Here is a 16,653-nt window from a genome sequence, read left to right as displayed (position 1 = left end):
GAATCGAAATATACTAAAAAAAAAACCTAAACCCTCACTAACAAAAACTGGCAAAAACCCTAAACCCTCAATAACAAAAACCTGCATAATAAAAACAATAATTTGACGAATTAAAGAAGTTGATTGAAAATTATGGTGAAAAATACGAAACAAAAGGAGGATGAATCGAAATTTGAGAAAGTAGATAGAAAAATACCTAATTTGCGGATGATAGCGAAGAAAAGCTAATGGCAGACGAAAAGCTCAATGATAATGGCGAAGAGGAGCAGTTAGTGAATATGGAAGTTGAAGTCAAATTTGAAAATTGCGAAATTGTGAAATTGCGAAATTGGTTAAATGAGCGAAATTGCGAAATTGAGACCACGTGGATCTTTACTTAAGAATACATGAAACTGGAGCATGAAATTGTGAAACTGGAGCATGAAATTGTGAAACTAAGTCTTGAATAGTTGATCTTCACTTAAGATGTTTGTTTCACTTAATGTTGTGAATCCTGGAACTTATCTTGTGAAACTGGAACATAAAATTATGAAACCTAGACCTGAATCCAGCATTAAGTATTTTTGTGATTTTGATCAAAATTTAGTCGATGTCATCGTTCCCCAATTTAGCCTGAATCCAGCATTGTTCCCCAATGAAATAAAACCTTTAGTTGATGACATGAAACATGTAATTGTACATAATACAGAAAAAGATGCGAATCAAATGAGAAGGCGGCTTGCATTAAACATCTTTGTCTCTTAATAAAAGACCGTCATACGAAGTACACCCGTCTCATCTTATGGTCAAATCCAAGTTTCTTGTAGCATTAAATTCTCGACTACTAAATACATTCTCGACTACTCAAATACAAGACTACAGACTAATCAAATCATGGTACCATTACAAACAAACAAGGTCATATGGCCAATTTCACCATTTCACCATTACACTGCTGAAGCAAGGGATGTCCGCCAGTGAACACATATCCATCGAAGAAAGATCATTTGCTTGCAAAAGACTGTCATGTCATCAATGAAACACCTATACCATGAAAAACAAGTAACAATTAACAGATGTTCACCAAAGTTTTGACGAAATGGACTTTGCATTAATTTTAAGTCAAGCAAGTGTACCGTTTTTGTATTTTTATCCCATTTAAGAAGTTCCAATATTATCTTCTTTTGATAGTCAGGCAATTTCTGCAAAAGAGATTTTCATACAGTATAGTATATATTTAATATGTAGCAATGGCAAAGTAGGAGGCAAAACCCGTAAATCTATACCTCAAAATATTCACTGTTGATCCATAAACTTTGATTGTCCAACGCATCCAACCATTTCAGCACAAACACTCCACAATCAAAACTACAAATAAATAAACATTTATGAGTAAAAGAAACATCTCATAATATAGCCTAAAAAACGAAGATACATGGTTACATACCATGTTTTTTTGTTGAGGGACTTGAAGGTTTTCAATTGGGTTCATGTACATCAACCGCAAAGGTTCAAATGCAGATGAACCACCACAAAGAACAGATGAAACTTGGTACAACTGGAACATGAAAAAGCCAATAGAACATAAGAATATGACAGGGATATATTTTTAAGAAACTAAAGATAAATACTCCAAAATTTTATGGGAAAAAATCATACAATCTCGTGGGCTGCGTGGTTATCAGGATCCGCATGTAAATCGGTGCTCGAGTCGAGGATGAAATTTACTTTTTGCTTTAAATCGCAAATGCAAGCCCACCAATGACGACACTTATCGTTAAACATAGGGATGAAAACCTGCAATAGACAAACCAATTAACAATACACATGAACGAAAATAAATAAAAAACAACATAAATAGTAGAAGAGGGATCTTTCACCTTTTCGATATTGCTCCCATCAAATGGAATGTAATCAGACTTCAGGTATTGACGCCAAATAGCTGGGTTGCGTACTTCATGAACGGTCTGTATGTGACAAAAATAGGACCATTTTAATAAACCAGAGAGGAGCAACATTAAGAAAGCAAATACTTGAATATCAACATCTAAAGGATTTGAAGCTCACATATACTGTGGTTGGCAAGTAGAGGAGATCTGATCTACCGAGTGTGGACTTCACTCCAAACATATCAATCACCTACAAAATCAAATTTAACAAAACATAGGCAAAGGATTCACAAAATAAGTTCCAGCATTCACAAAATAAGGTCCAGGATTCACAAAATAAGGTCCAAGATTCACAAAACAAGTTCCAGGATTCACAAAATAAGTTCACAAAATAAGTTCCAAGATTCACAAAACAAGTTCCAGGATTCACAAAATAAGTTCTAGGATTCACAAAACAAGTTCTAGGATTCACAAAAAAAGTAAAATGAAACATGAAAAGAAAAAGGAAAAGAAAATGATACTTACCTGATCCATAACAAAGCCACGTGGTCCAAGGGTCTGTAAAGCCTGTCTTGTGACTTCCATCCATGGAGTGGACACCATAGCGTCACTTAAATATTGAGGAAATGCAATTAGTCAATATCTCTCACAATATAACTTTTATATTGTAAAATCAAAGCAAAATCATTACAATTTAGTTTGTGCTGATTTTGATCTGCATACATAATCCAACAATTGCTGGTCACTGTAAAGAAGTGGTCGAGAGCCACTGCCACAATACGAACATATAACATTATTTAATCAACTAAAGTACTAAAAGGTTTTGCAAGAAAAATATGATAATATTAAAAGAAGAAGGTTCTTACAGCGGTACACGACTCCATTCTAGTGCATCTTTTTTCACTCTATCTCTTAATACGTTCTTACCACATGTAATAATCTGATAGCACACCCTCAGTGCAAAACGCTTCACCTGAATTTCCTATAAATGGAAAAAGGGGAATAATAATGTGTTGCAAACTTATAAAAATTTATATTTATCAATAAATAAATAGAGTTGAAAAAGTAATCTTACAGTAAATATGGTTATTGGACAATCACTTTTGGTTCCTTTGTAATTCTCCAATATGTTCAATAAATAGATGCCATTATCTATTTCATCAGAAGGTAAGTTTGATTTTGGGATAAACACTTCAGGCGTCCACAGAATACTTCTCAGTGCTGGGACCTTTTTTTTTTTGGTAACATGTGAGCATTTGTATTCCATATCTCAAAGAAGTATTACAATATCGTTCAAATCATCTATCATCAGAAATACTAAGTACAAAAACGACAACGTATGTGTAATCTACTTAGCCAAGGACAATCACTAGCCGTCACCACAGTAGCCATTTTGCAAACTAGCCTGTCATGCACATACTGTGAGATTCTTGAAACCAATAATTCAGGTCTGCTAAGCTGAAGAGTAAGCCTGCAAACATTCCTCTCATTCCAAATCATATAGTAAGTAACTATTCTTGCCAATCTGCTAGATTTCTTCCTGATCTTCGAGGAGCAATGATTAGAACCAGTGAAGCAAATATGAAAATATTCCTCAACACCTGCAATGACCCTAGCACTATAATCACACTCAGCAAACAAGTGGTCATGCGTTTCCTTTCCCACCTCACAGAGAGCACAAGTATCAGACAAGCAAACACCCAATCTGTGAAGCTTTACTCTAGTATTAAGAGCCTTCTTCTGAATCAACCAAGCAATAAAAGAATGCTTGGGTAGTAACCAATTATCCCACACATCCTTATACCATAGGACAGGGGGGTGTGAGCCCTGCATCCAATGGTATCCTGAACTGACACTGTAACCACCAGGAGATGCTACCCAGGTATTACCCTGATAGCCACCCTCCAGAATACCTCTAACTCTACATATATTCCTCCAATTCCAGTTGGAATCAGGAGGAGGTTGATAGTGAGCCCAGTCTGCCCCTTTCATATAGACATGGTCTATCCAAAGCACCCATAATCTATCTGCTTTAGTATACAACCAATGAACAAGCTTACCCACACTTGCTACATTCCACACCCCTGCATTCTTAATACCCAGTCCACCCTCCTTCTTACTGAAGCAAATATCATGCCAAGACACCAAGGGAGTCCTGTTATAGTCAGATTCACCACACCACAAGAAATTCCTACAAATTGCCTCTATTCTTTTGATGACTCCTTTAGGAATCAGGAAAATAGAAGCCCAATAATTATGTAAAGTATTGAATACGAGTTTATTAGCACAAGTCTACCAAAGCATAACTTAGCTTCCTTGCACCAATCCCCCTGACTTTAGAAACAATCTTCTCAATTAACACATTGCAATCACCTCTATTCAATCTACCAGGCTGGATAGGAATACCCAAATATTTAAAAGGAAGTTGACCCTCCTGGTAGCCGTAAAATCTGAATAATGTCGGTCTTCAAACTATCGGTGACTCCACAAAACACTACCTCGATTTAGAAGCATTAACTGTAAGCCCGATGCAGCAGAAAGTAGCCGACTCTGAGTATAAGCATGATGGACTGCACATCTCCCTTACTAAACATTAAGAGATCATCAGCAAAGAGCAGATGAGTAAGTTTCAGACTCTTACACAGAGGATGATACCTGAAATACCATTTTCTTGTTGCAAACTCCATTATCCTTGACAGATATTCCATACAGAGGCAAAACAGAAGAGGTGAAATAGGGTCACCCTGCCTTAAGCCCCTTCTTCCTTTAAAATAACCAAACTGTGCACCATTGAGATTAAGAGTAAATGAAGAAGTAGTTACACAAGTCATAATCATCTGCCTGAACTTCTCAGGGAACATAAGAGCACCAAGCATTTGATCTATAAAAGCCCATTCAATAGAATCATAAGCTTTTTGCAGATCAAGCTTAAACATGCATCTAGGAGAAGCATTTCCCCTATGGTAAAGTCTAACCAAATCTTGACAGATCAAAATATTTTCAAGAATGCTCCGGCCTTTAACAAAAGCCCCCTGATTCTTGCTGATTAGATCAGGTAACACAAGAGCCAACCTATTGCAAAGAATCTTAGAGATAGCTTTGTACAGCACATTACAGCATGAAATTGGCCTGAAATGCTTAACACTAGTAGGCCTGTCCAGTTTAGGAATTAAGGTAATAATAGTAGCATTCAACTGAACCAATAACTTCCCTGTTTCAAAAAAATTGATAACAGCTGCACACACATCAGTTCCTATCACATCCCAAGCATCCCTGAAAAACTGGCTAGTATAGCCATCAGGACAAGGTGACTTATCTTTAGGAATGCTAAAAATGCTATTCTTAACCTCTTCACTAGTAACAGGTCTATTGAGAATGTCCCAATGATCCTCATTACAACAAATACCCTTCCCGACAACATTAACATTAACCTCGTAGTAGTAGTACTTGACCCAAGTAACCCCGATAGTAATCTAAAAAAGCCTCGCTGAATAGAATCCCCATCGATGCACAAATTCCCATCCAGGTCCTCAATTTGAAACACTTTGTTGAGCATCATTCTCTTCTTAATGACATGATGAAAGTAGGAAGTATTAAGATCACCTTCCAAGGACCACTGCACCTTAGCTTTTTGAAGCAGAAAGCTATCCCTAGCAGATACTAAATCTCTCAACTCATGAGCCAAAGCAGCTTCTTGTTGAATGAGATCAGTGTCTCCAGGTTTATCAACTAAAGCCTTCTGAATATGTTCCAAAGCCAGACTAGCAACAGAAGTATTATTCTCCACATCTGAGAAACATTCTCTATTAATACTCTTCAGAATAGGTTTGAGAGCTTTGAGTTTTTTGATGACTGAAAACATTTTAGTCCCTCTATAGACAGAAGTCCAAGCCTGAGCAACAGATTCTTTAAAGCTAGGAGCAAGCCCCCACATATTAAAGTATTTGAATGACTTTTTCCCTCCAATATCAGCATTCCTGTCCACAATGGTGCAAGGACAATGATCAAACAAGCCTTCAGGGTGAAAATGAGCAAGGCTATTGGCAAACTCAGCTAGCCACTCCTGATTTCCCATAGCCCTATCCAATCTACTGTAGACCCTATCGATGGTTCTGTTTGTTAGACCAGGTAAACATAGCACCAAAGCATGGCAGGGATATCCTCCATACCACAAATAGACACACAATCTTGAAAATACTCCATTTCAGCATCAGTAGTATTTCCTCCTAACCTCTCAATAGGAGACAAAACAGTGTTGAAATCCCCAAGCCAAAGCCAAGGTGTACAACAAGTAGCAGAAATATTTTTGAGGGTATTCCATAATGCAATTCTCTCTTGCAACCCATTAAAAGCATAGATCATAGTAAGCTGGAATTTCTTATTATCCACTGTAGAATGAACTAACATGTGAATATGTTGAGCACTATAAGATATAAACTGAATATCAAAAAGATCAGGTTTCCAAAATACCCAAATTCTACTTCCCTTATGCCAACTGCAGTTAGTGGAGATACTCCAACCATCACAAATAGAGGTATTCCTATTCAATAAAACACTAGGCTTCAGTTTAGTTTCAAGCAAACCAAAAAGCCCTACCCCATTATTGTGCAAAAAAGATCTCACCACTCTCTGCTTATTCAGGTCATTAAGACCCCTAACATTCCAAAATCCTAAGCTATGCATTGATATTAGGATCTGGGGGGTCCTTACCACTCACAACAGCCTGCTCTTGTGGGACAGCATTACGATTCAGAGCATCCATAAATGTATAATTGCTAAACCTTCCTGATAACCTCACCCCCACCATACCCTCTTGTCTATTAAGTCTAATAATGTTTTTGACAGGAGTTGACTTTATGACAGGAGTAGGCCTACTGGCAGACAGTGGAGGGAAATGTTCAAGATGTAAAGTAGGAGGAGTAACCACTTCCTTAGACTGAATTGGGGGTTGTGTCACTGGCCTCCAAACTTTCTTCTGGGTTGGCTTACCAGGAACCTTAGGACCTTGAGAGTTAACTCCCCTCCTCCTAGGCTTCCTGCACTGAGAAGAATCATGCCCAATCCCTGTACAGCTTGTACAAGAAATAGGCCGCCATTCATACTCTATGGTAACATTAACCACATGCCCATTTTCATCTAAGAATCTGACTTTCTCAATGAGTTGCTGATCCATAGGTAGTTCAATCATAACCCTAGCAAAACTCAAACGAATTTTGTCTTGCGTCTCTATATCCATTTTAACATATTTTCCTACCAGGTTCGCAATTTGAGGCAAACACTTTCCCCAAAATTTCAAGGGAATTCCATATAGCTTCACCCAAACTGGAACAACAGCAACCTTTTCTTTAACCAATTCCATATCCTTAACCCAGGGTTTAACCACAACTGGTTTATTGTCATATAGATAATAACCAGACTTCAATAAAGCATCTTTCCCCCCAGGCTTAGTGAATCTTACGACAAAAACTCCATTATCCAAGAACGAAACACGATCAATTCCAAAACAATCCCATACCTTATATACATAATCCTCAACAAGATCCCAAGGAGGATTTGCTCCCAAAATGTAACAAATAACAGAGTTAGACCAAAAATCTACCTCTGTTTTGATATCTTCATGTGTAAACTGTAGTAAATCTGGGAATTCCTCCTCTTCATCGATAGTTTCCAAGATAGGTATATCCTTTCCACCCTTCCGCAGTGTCCAGACATCGCTTTCTACCGGTTCTCCTTCATTAAGATCCAACACCGGGATGCCCTGAATAACATTAATAGACTTTGTTTTCCCTGTATCAGAAGAAGAAGGACCCAAGTGACCACCTTTAGGGACATGTTTAGTAGAGGAGCCTACGACTGAAGCTTTGGATGAATGTAAAGCAGATTTTGTTGTTGAATTTAATGGTGAAAAGCGATTTGACATAGATTTCAGAGCCGTCATCGCTGTAATAGATTTGTTTAGGGTTTAAGAATTTAGAGCTTTTCTCTCTCTAGCTTTCTCTCTCATGATTTTTTTTTTGTGCTGGGACCTTTGGTTTAAGAAGCCGGATGAGCTTTTCTTTCTGTATGAACAAAAGAGAAATCTGTCTTTCTTAGCACAGGTATAAACAAAGGAAAATCATCTACTCGGACCTTGTTCGATGAATCTTACGACTTGTTACGTGAAACTTGGTCGTGGTTTAAAATCATCTATTTTGCTCTTAATTTTATGAATCGCAGACCTTATCTTGTGAATCTCGGACCTTGTTCGGTGAATCTTAGGGCTTGTTCTGTGAAACTTGGTCGTGGTTTAAAATCATCTATTTTGCTCTTAATTTTGTGAATGTCAGACCTTATCTTGTGAATCTCAGGCCTTGTTCAGTGAATCTTAGGGCTTGTTCTGTGAAACTTGGTCGTGGTTTAAAATCATCTACTTTGCTCTTAATTTTGTGAATCTCAGACCTTATCTTGTGAATCTCAGACCTTGTTCAGTGAATCTTAGGGCTTCTTTTTGTGAAACTTGGTCAACATAAGTAGTTAAAGTGATAAGATTCACAAACCTTAACTGTAGGCTTCACAAAATAAAGTCATACATTCACAAAGTCATTTCCTAGTAGAATCACAATAACACGCATTTTCATAAGCAAAATGGAAACAATAGGCGTGCCAAAGGTTGGATAAAACAAGAATAATCAACAGATCTGCCTTTCATAGGATGGATGATTTGCACTTTGCTACTTTTAGTTCTGAGGTCGATACAAATCAAGAAAGGTGGGCAGGAGGTGGAGATTATTGGAGCGCAAACCTGAAAAAGGACAAATAGTAAACTGAATTAAAAACACAAAAATGCAGTGAATAAAAAAGACAAAAATGAACTTAAGTTGAAATATAAGCAGGCCAAAATCAAAGACTTACAAGTTGAACTGCAGAAATGTCAACATTGGAGAGACACTGGGAACAAAAAAAATAAGATCAGTATGAGTAACGATTAGAAGTCAACATCATGTAAAATACACTCGGAGAATTGGATAAAGTACAGGGTAATAAGACTAACACTTTCATTTCTATACGGCACAAATAAACGAGAAGGGGAAGTCCGGGATTTGAATATCTCAGTACTATTTAAGATCTCACAATACACATCTATGACATGAGATGATATCCGATCGCCTTCAGGCACACTCTTCAATCGGCTCCTAGTCAAAGTCGACATTGACTTTGGAAAAGAATCTCCGTTTCATCATATGATTCGCCAAGTATAAAATCTAATACTTGTTTCTCAGCTTGATTCAAATCCCTAAAAACATTAAGATTTCTTTGCAAATAGGGCGATCGGAAAACTTCAGCTGGAACTACAACCCTCCTCTTACCACGACCCGGAACATCCTCTTCAATTGGTAAGGGAGATAAGGGAAATGGGATTGCAGCAGTAGTTGGGGTTTTGCAAGGAACACGGGCAATCGACTTTGCCAAATGACGGGGCGATCGACGAATATAAACATTACTTGACGGATCGTTCTTGTGCGGATGTTTTATCGATTGTTGAAGCAAGTGGAGTATCTGGTAGGCAAATAACACCAAGAGTTGTCTTCCGTACCCACGGTAGTAGGAGGAGTAGTAGTTTGTTATCTCAATAATTGTAGGCTCACGACGTCCTTGTCGGGAAGAACATCATCCAGAGCGGCGTGAGAGGATGTGTTCCCTACCAAAGGAGTGGGCTCGGTGAAAGGAGGGATGACATCCACAAGGAGGGATGACACGGCGACATATGTGTCGGACTCGGGCTCAGTTGAGACAACAAATGGTCATCATCTGCTAGCAGCCTAAAGGATGGGTATTCTGCATTTGGTGGTGGTGAATGATGTCGCGCTATTGGTTGCAAAGCTTCACCCATCGCATCCAATCCCGCCAACAAATCGGCCTCACCCACCCATAAAAATTATCCACATTCTCCCCACTTTCTCCACATTCTCCCACTTTCTCCACATTTTCCCCACCTTTCTCCACATTCTCCCCACCTTTCTCCACATTCTCATGAATATCGTCAACCACTTTGTCAGCGATATTCCCATCCACAATGTCCGACACCTTTTCCTCATTCTTCACATCGTTCACATTTTCAACATCATCATCTTGTTGAGATAACTTAAAACCTTCGCTATGCCGTCTCACAATGCAACTATTTTCTTCACCGTTGTTGTTGAAGGCGGTTTGGAGGAGCTTGACTAGCAAGTGATTTGAAGTTCGCAAAAGCTTGAGCCATTGCCATTGCGGAAGACGCAAGTTGATGGACAAACTCACCGATGCCTTCATTCCCGGTAGCGGTAATTTTTAGCGTCGACTTCGGATGCTTTATCTTGAATTGTTGACTTGGAAGACTCGACCGAGCTCAATCTTTGGAGGAGGAGGACACAATCGTGGAATATGGTGGTCAAGACCATTGGAGGCTCAATAGAACCCCTGCCAAAAGTTTTCTTGTCCGAATTTTTGTCATTCACTTTCTGCTTAACTCTCTTGGTTATAGCTTCTTTAGTCCAAGTTGAGAGCGTTGGAAACTGCCGAGTAACAAGGCGTACTTTGAAGACAAATCGGCCAAGATAAATGAAAACCAAGACCATAATAGGTCCACCAAACCAATTTTCTTTCGGCTTTTTGGTCTCCCACTCCTCCTTTTGCCAAGACTCAACTTGGGCGGCCAATTTGCGTTTGATGAAATTGCACCAGTTGAATTTGGAGATCAACTCAGTGTTTACCAAACTTTTAAGAAGTCTCAAACTAGCCCGATTGCCTACAACACCGCCTAAAAAAGCATTGAAGATATAAATGATGAAAGTGCGTTTGAAATCATCTCCACCATCTCTTTGTGTAGACAGCTTTTCCATAATGTGTCTGACTTCAATGGATCTACCTTGGTATTGACTTCTGAACTCCTCCAAAAGAGACACATAAGAAGGGCACTTATCTCCAATTTTTGCTTCTTCCACAATGTTTGGACCCATTGGCAATCCCATGCACAGATGGATATCTTCCTCTAAAACAAGCAGTTTCCCATCACACAACGATCCTGTACAGTGGTCATAATTTGAAACTAGCCAGTACGCCAACTGACCCGGAACAACATCTATTTTAAGATGAAATAGAGAACCAAATCCCATTTTTTGTATAGCTTCAATCTGCTTATCTGATGGTGGATTCTCCTTATTGTTTAGAAAGTGGTAAAGCCCGGAAGGAGACATCCGAGTCCTCAACACAGGCAGTCTGTCTTTGTAAATTCTTGTCTTTTTTGTAGGTGGCTTAGAGACGGTTCGGTAGCTTGATGGGTGCTTCATGAGAGTGGTGCGAACTTGATGACGTCCTCGGCACGTCGCTTCATCCTGGCTTGGCTTGATTCCTACAACTCGGTAAAACCTATTATTCACAAAGCAAAGGGAAATAAGTTCACAAAATAAAGAAACTTGGTCAGTAAGGTTTAGATTCTCATACCTTGTTTTTGTGAATCTCAGACATTGTTCAGTGAATCTAAGGGCTTGTTTTATGAAACTTGGTCATTATAAGTGGTTATAATCATCTATTTTACCCATACCTTTAATTGGTGAATTCACAGACCTTGTTTTGTGAATCTCAGACCTTGTTCAGTGAATCTAAGGGCTTGTTTTGTGAAACTTGGTCATTATTAGTAGTTAAAATCATCTATTTTGCTCATAACTTTATTTGGTGAATTCACATACCTTGTTTTGTGAATCTCAGACCTTATTCAGTGAATCTAAGTCCTTATTCAGACCTTCACAAAATAAGTTCACAAAATAAGTTTCAGGATTCACAAAATAATTTCCAGGATTCACATAATAAGTTGCAAGATTCACAAAAGAAGATCCCCAATTCACAAAATAAGGACACAAAATAAGTTGGTCATTATAAGTGCATGGAAGAATATGTAAGAAAACAAATACAAAATTAAATAGAAAGTCAGAAGTAAAGAACATTGCATTATACATAGAAAAGTGATCCATGCAAATATTTAAAACAAAAGTACAACATTACATGATAATTTATGTTATCCAAAATGTTAAACTAAGACGTACGTAATTATACAGAAGCTTGACACTACTACGAAATTATACAAAATAACAAAAGGGCAAAGTTAAAACCTTAAAGTGCAAAGCCCTAGTTACACAGATAGTATATTACAAACAAGGGACAACTCTAGGCTATATATGCATCATCATCAGAGGTAAGTCAAGAAAAGATATATCTCTACGAGTGAGTAGTAAGTCAGCAGCAATGCCAATAGCTATATCTCGTTCTTCACTCGGCGTAGCTTTTAAAACAATCAATGACTCATTAACTGCACTGCGTGCATCATCATCAAGAGCATTGACATGAGTACTCTGAGATGGAATTTTTGCTTGCATATAATGCAGTATGAATTTGGCAATCATATTCTCCGTCATGAAACATTTGCATGTTTGAAAGACTATGCTAGGACCCCTACGAATAGTCCGAACACCATTCATATCATTTATGTCTACAGAAAGCCAATATGACAAGGTGACCCCAGGTGCACTTTCGTGTATCAGAAATAGTTGAGCCCAATTTCGACAAACGAGCGCCATATTTGCTTTATCTTCCCTATGATTAATTTTTGAGAAGATTTTTTCCATAAGATCTTCATTATTGAAAACAGAATGACATGCTTGATAATGACGGCCAGGCACTATAACTTCCTTTAACGGCGAAAAAGAGAAATCCATAGTTTTTGTTTTTCATGACATAAAGTGCGCGAAATGACTTTTGATCTTCGTCAAGAAGATTAACAACACAACCATTGCACCAAGGTGTCATACTTGTCTATGAAACAAGTGAAATACAAATATTAGATAAACAGAAGAAATGTGAAAATACAAAACACAAATTCCTAGGTAGTTGGACTAACAAGTCGGAAAATAAACAAAGGTGAACGAGATTCTCGGACCTAGGAAGCACAAATTCCTCACAAAATTAAATCTAGGAAGCACAAAAACCGGGAAAATAAAAAGGTTTAGATTGTCAGACCTTGTTTGGTGAATCTCAGACCTTGTTTAGTGAATCTCAGACCTTGTTTTGTGAAACTTGGTTATTATAAGTGGTTAAAATCATCTGTTTTGCTCATTCCTTTATTTGGTGAATTCACGGACCATGTTTTGTGAATCTCAGGGCTTATTCAGTGAATCTAAGGGCTTGTTTTGTGAAACTTGGTCATTATAAGTGGTTAAAATCATCTATTTTGCTCATACCTTTATTTGGTGAATTCACAGACCCTGTTTTGTGAATCTCAGACCTTATTCAGTAAATCTAAGGGCTTGTTTTGTGAAACTTGGTCATTATAAGTGGTTAAAATCATCTATTTTGTTCTTTCCTTCTTAAGTTGGTTCTCTGCTTCTTTGTAATCTCAGACCTTATTCATTGAACACTCAAGTAACAACAACAGAAGACAAAGTAGCTAGTGTAATTTATGCAAAACTCTGTAATTATGCAAACCTTTGAATAATCGCAGACCTTATTCAATGAGAACTCAAGCAACAACAACAGAAGTAAGATTAAGTTTGAAGATAATATAACAATAAGCTACTGGTTTCACAAATTTACCTCCTAGATTCACAAAATAAGTTCTAGGTTTCACAAAAACAGCTAAACGAAATCTTAACAAACAGATGACAAAAATTAAGGTCAAGTTTGAAGATAATATAACAATAAGCTACTGGTTTCACAAATTTACCTTCTAGATTCACAAAATAAGTTCTAGGTTTCACAAAAACAGGTAAACGAATCTTAACAAACAGAAGACAAACATTAAGTCCAAGTGAAAAATGAACAATAAAAATGAAACTTCAATTCAAAGAAGTTTATAACCTAAATTTTAACTAATTAATGAAGTTTATAACCTAAACATTAAGCAGGTAAACATGAAATCCGCCATAACTAACAATGAACAATAACAATGAAACTTCAATTCAAAGAATAATTAAGCAGATAAGGAATGCATAAAAAATCGATGGAAGTCGAATGAAGGAAAATAGTGAAACAAGAGCAAAACTCCTTAATTAACCTAATTAATGAAGTTTATAACCTAAAATTTAACTAAATAAGCAAAAAAATCAAAATCTAGTAAAGAAATAGAAAGGAACATACGAAAAAGCGGAGAAATCGACTGCAATTGATTTTATGCGTTCCTCGTGTTCGATTATGCTCACAAAGCGATCAAAACCTGCATAATAACAACAATAATTTGACGAACTAAATAAGTTTAGAAATTAAACCAAAAAAATACGAAATGAAAGGAAGATGAATCGAAACTTAAATTAGTAGATCGAAAATACCTAATTTGTGATGATAATGCAGTACAAAACCTCAGCTCACTGATAACGGAGATCGAAAACTAAAGATAATGGCGGTTGGAAAGCTCAGTGATAATGGCGGACGGAAAGCTCAGTGATAATGGCGGACGAAGATGCTTTGAAGAGAGAGAAAGAGTGTTATTCAACGAAATGCGTAAATGAATGGTTATTCAATGAAATGTGTGTGTGTTTGTTGGAATTAAATAGGGGGCACGCGTGGCGTCATCTTATGAGTACATAATATTTAGATCCATGGTTTAGAATGAGTTCATTCTTTCACCCTAAGAAGGGTCTTTCACATGATTCAATTTACATATATATATATATATATATATATATATATATATATATATATATATAGTCAAGATCCGGTGAGAACGATCATTCGGTGAGAACGGTGAGAACAACCCTACTCCATTGGATGCGAATAAAATAAACGGCTGAGATCACCCCCACAACTCACCCCATAAATCTCATCTCCTTCCTCACAATCAAAACTAACACTTCACCAAAAAAAAAAATCATAACTAACACTGCCTGCAAGTCTGCAACCACGACAACAGCCAAAGGCCGCCGGCAACCAGCGCGACCAACGGCGGCGACATCACCATCCAGCCCAAAAGTCACTGTTGACGTCACAGACCACCTCGAACGACGCTGACGATATCACGAGGCACGCTAGACAACCCCAATCAACCACCCAGTTGTCGTCGTCACCACCGACGACACCCCCGCCCGTTACCAACTTTGTCGGCGACGATTAGAAATTTAATCGACCTGCATCTTTCTTCCTTTTTTTTTTCCCGCATTACGTCGGCAATACATTTTAATTGGGTTAATTATGAAGTTGCAGAGTAGCTTGTAATTCAAGTGGGTCAAATATTAAGCTGCAATAGGATTATAAATAAAAATTATCCTTCTTGAAATGATTTGTTTGGAAAAGAATGAAGAGTGGGAGAGAACTAAGCTGATGGTGTGCTTGTTGCTACCGTTCTATATACATTAGATTGCTGAATAAATGACGGTATTGTTCTTGTCAATGGGAGGATGCGTGGAGGGCGTAGGACAAAACGGGTTGGTATTTGGTAATATGATTAGGAGTTATAGAGTGATTAATTATGCAATTAGGGATGTATTTGCTCTTAGAAACACTAAAAATATTATTAGATGCACTAATTATACTATCAAATACATTAATGGTAATTGAGAAAAAAATGCACCTAATATAGAATAAAATGTATTTGCATTGTTATAAAATGTATCTGCAATTGAATTATCATCATCTGCTAGCATGGCCGCGTCAATCTTGTAACTCTTCTGACAATCATCTCCTATTTGCCCCTCCCATTTGCCCTTTTGTCTCACCTCACAAACTTATGACGGATTTTGTCCGTCACTAATGAGAATTTGTGTCGAAATATATATAGATGTATTTTTTCCATTTTTTTATATACTTAAAACTACTAAATGCGTAAAAATATGTGGTAGATACATCTTTATCATATCCTAGGTACACTTTTTAACCATTCAAATACATTTTTTCATATCCTAAATTCCTAGGTACACTCTCTTGCAATATTGATTTGATTCAGAACAAAATCAAAAATCAAAAAAGATAAATGAATCAAAAATTAAAAGTAACTAAAAGATAGTACATGAGTTATCAAATATTCAAGTGTGAGTGTATGAATTGGGTAACGCTGAAGGTAAAGATACTACTCTTTTATTAGACTGCCTCAGATTTACGCGCTACTATTAGTTTATTACAAACCACCTTATCATATGACTCCGACAAGTTTTCGACGTGGGTGATGACGACCACCCAATTTGATGTCAGGTCTTTTCGCTGGTGGTACGTCGGTGCGTGCACGGGGTTGAAGACGATAAGAGAGAAAGGATAAGGGGAGACGAGGTGTCAGTGATAGGGACTAATTCTCCGGCATATTTGAGTGTCGTCGCTTATGCAGGTCAGTGGTGATGTTGGGCGGCGTTGCCGGAATTCATCGACCGCAGTACTAGTAAGAGTGGGATGCCAGATGATGATGATGAGAAAAGTTGGGGGAAGGAGTAGTCAGTTAAGCGTGGGTACCTACTGTATAAGGGAGTTTTTAGCGGGGTCAATTAGTTAGACTTGGGGTATATATCCGTTCTCACCATTCTCACCGAGTGATCGTTCTCACCGGATCCTAAATCTATATATATATATATATATATATATATATATATAGGATCCGGTGAGAACGAATATTCGGTGAGAACGGTAAGAACGCATATCTACCATTAGATTAGACTAATAATGAAAGGCTGGGATTAATATTATAACAATCCCAAACACACGGAGACCACCCTTTTCCTCAAACATTTCATAATTTACTCCTGCCCCCAGATGTCGGAGCTTCGACTAGACACTCGTCGGAGAATTTCGCTACCGCCAC

At 37.6% G+C, this 16,653-nt stretch overlaps 1 protein-coding gene across 1 annotated transcript; it reads right to left on the bottom strand.

The window, feature by feature from the left end:
• Positions 1-1,011: 1,011 nt before the first annotated feature.
• LOC141638972 (uncharacterized) lies at positions 1,012-6,469 on the bottom strand. Its single transcript, XM_074448159.1, has 14 exons — positions 6,465-6,469; positions 6,067-6,363; positions 5,300-5,980; positions 4,524-5,234; positions 3,249-4,023; positions 2,944-3,096; positions 2,735-2,850; positions 2,592-2,637; positions 1,860-1,946; positions 1,639-1,776; positions 1,476-1,537; positions 1,266-1,347; positions 1,116-1,181; positions 1,012-1,023 (listed from the first exon to the last, which is right to left on the bottom strand). The coding sequence occupies exons 1-14, from the start codon at positions 6,467-6,469 to the stop codon at positions 1,012-1,014; spliced, it is 3,231 nt and encodes a 1,076-aa protein (XP_074304260.1).
• Between the last annotated feature and the right edge of the window lie 10,184 nt (positions 6,470-16,653).

The sequence above is a fragment of the Silene latifolia genome, chromosome 2 (genome assembly GCF_048544455.1).
Source record: "Silene latifolia isolate original U9 population chromosome 2, ASM4854445v1, whole genome shotgun sequence".
Classification (NCBI taxonomy): domain Eukaryota; kingdom Viridiplantae; phylum Streptophyta; class Magnoliopsida; order Caryophyllales; family Caryophyllaceae; genus Silene; species Silene latifolia.
The sequence above is the reverse complement of the archived record's forward strand: the minus strand, read 5'-3'. Positions and strand labels throughout refer to the sequence as shown.

Coding starts and splice junctions, on each gene's coding strand:
- LOC141638972 (XM_074448159.1), bottom strand. Junction 5,981..6,066: donor ACTACTGATGCTGAAATGGA/GTATTTTCAAGA, acceptor TCTAACAAACAG/AACCATCGATAGGGTCTACA. Junction 1,777..1,859: donor ATGGGAGCAATATCGAAAAG/GTGAAAGATCCC, acceptor TGTCTATTGCAG/GTTTTCATCCCTATGTTTAA.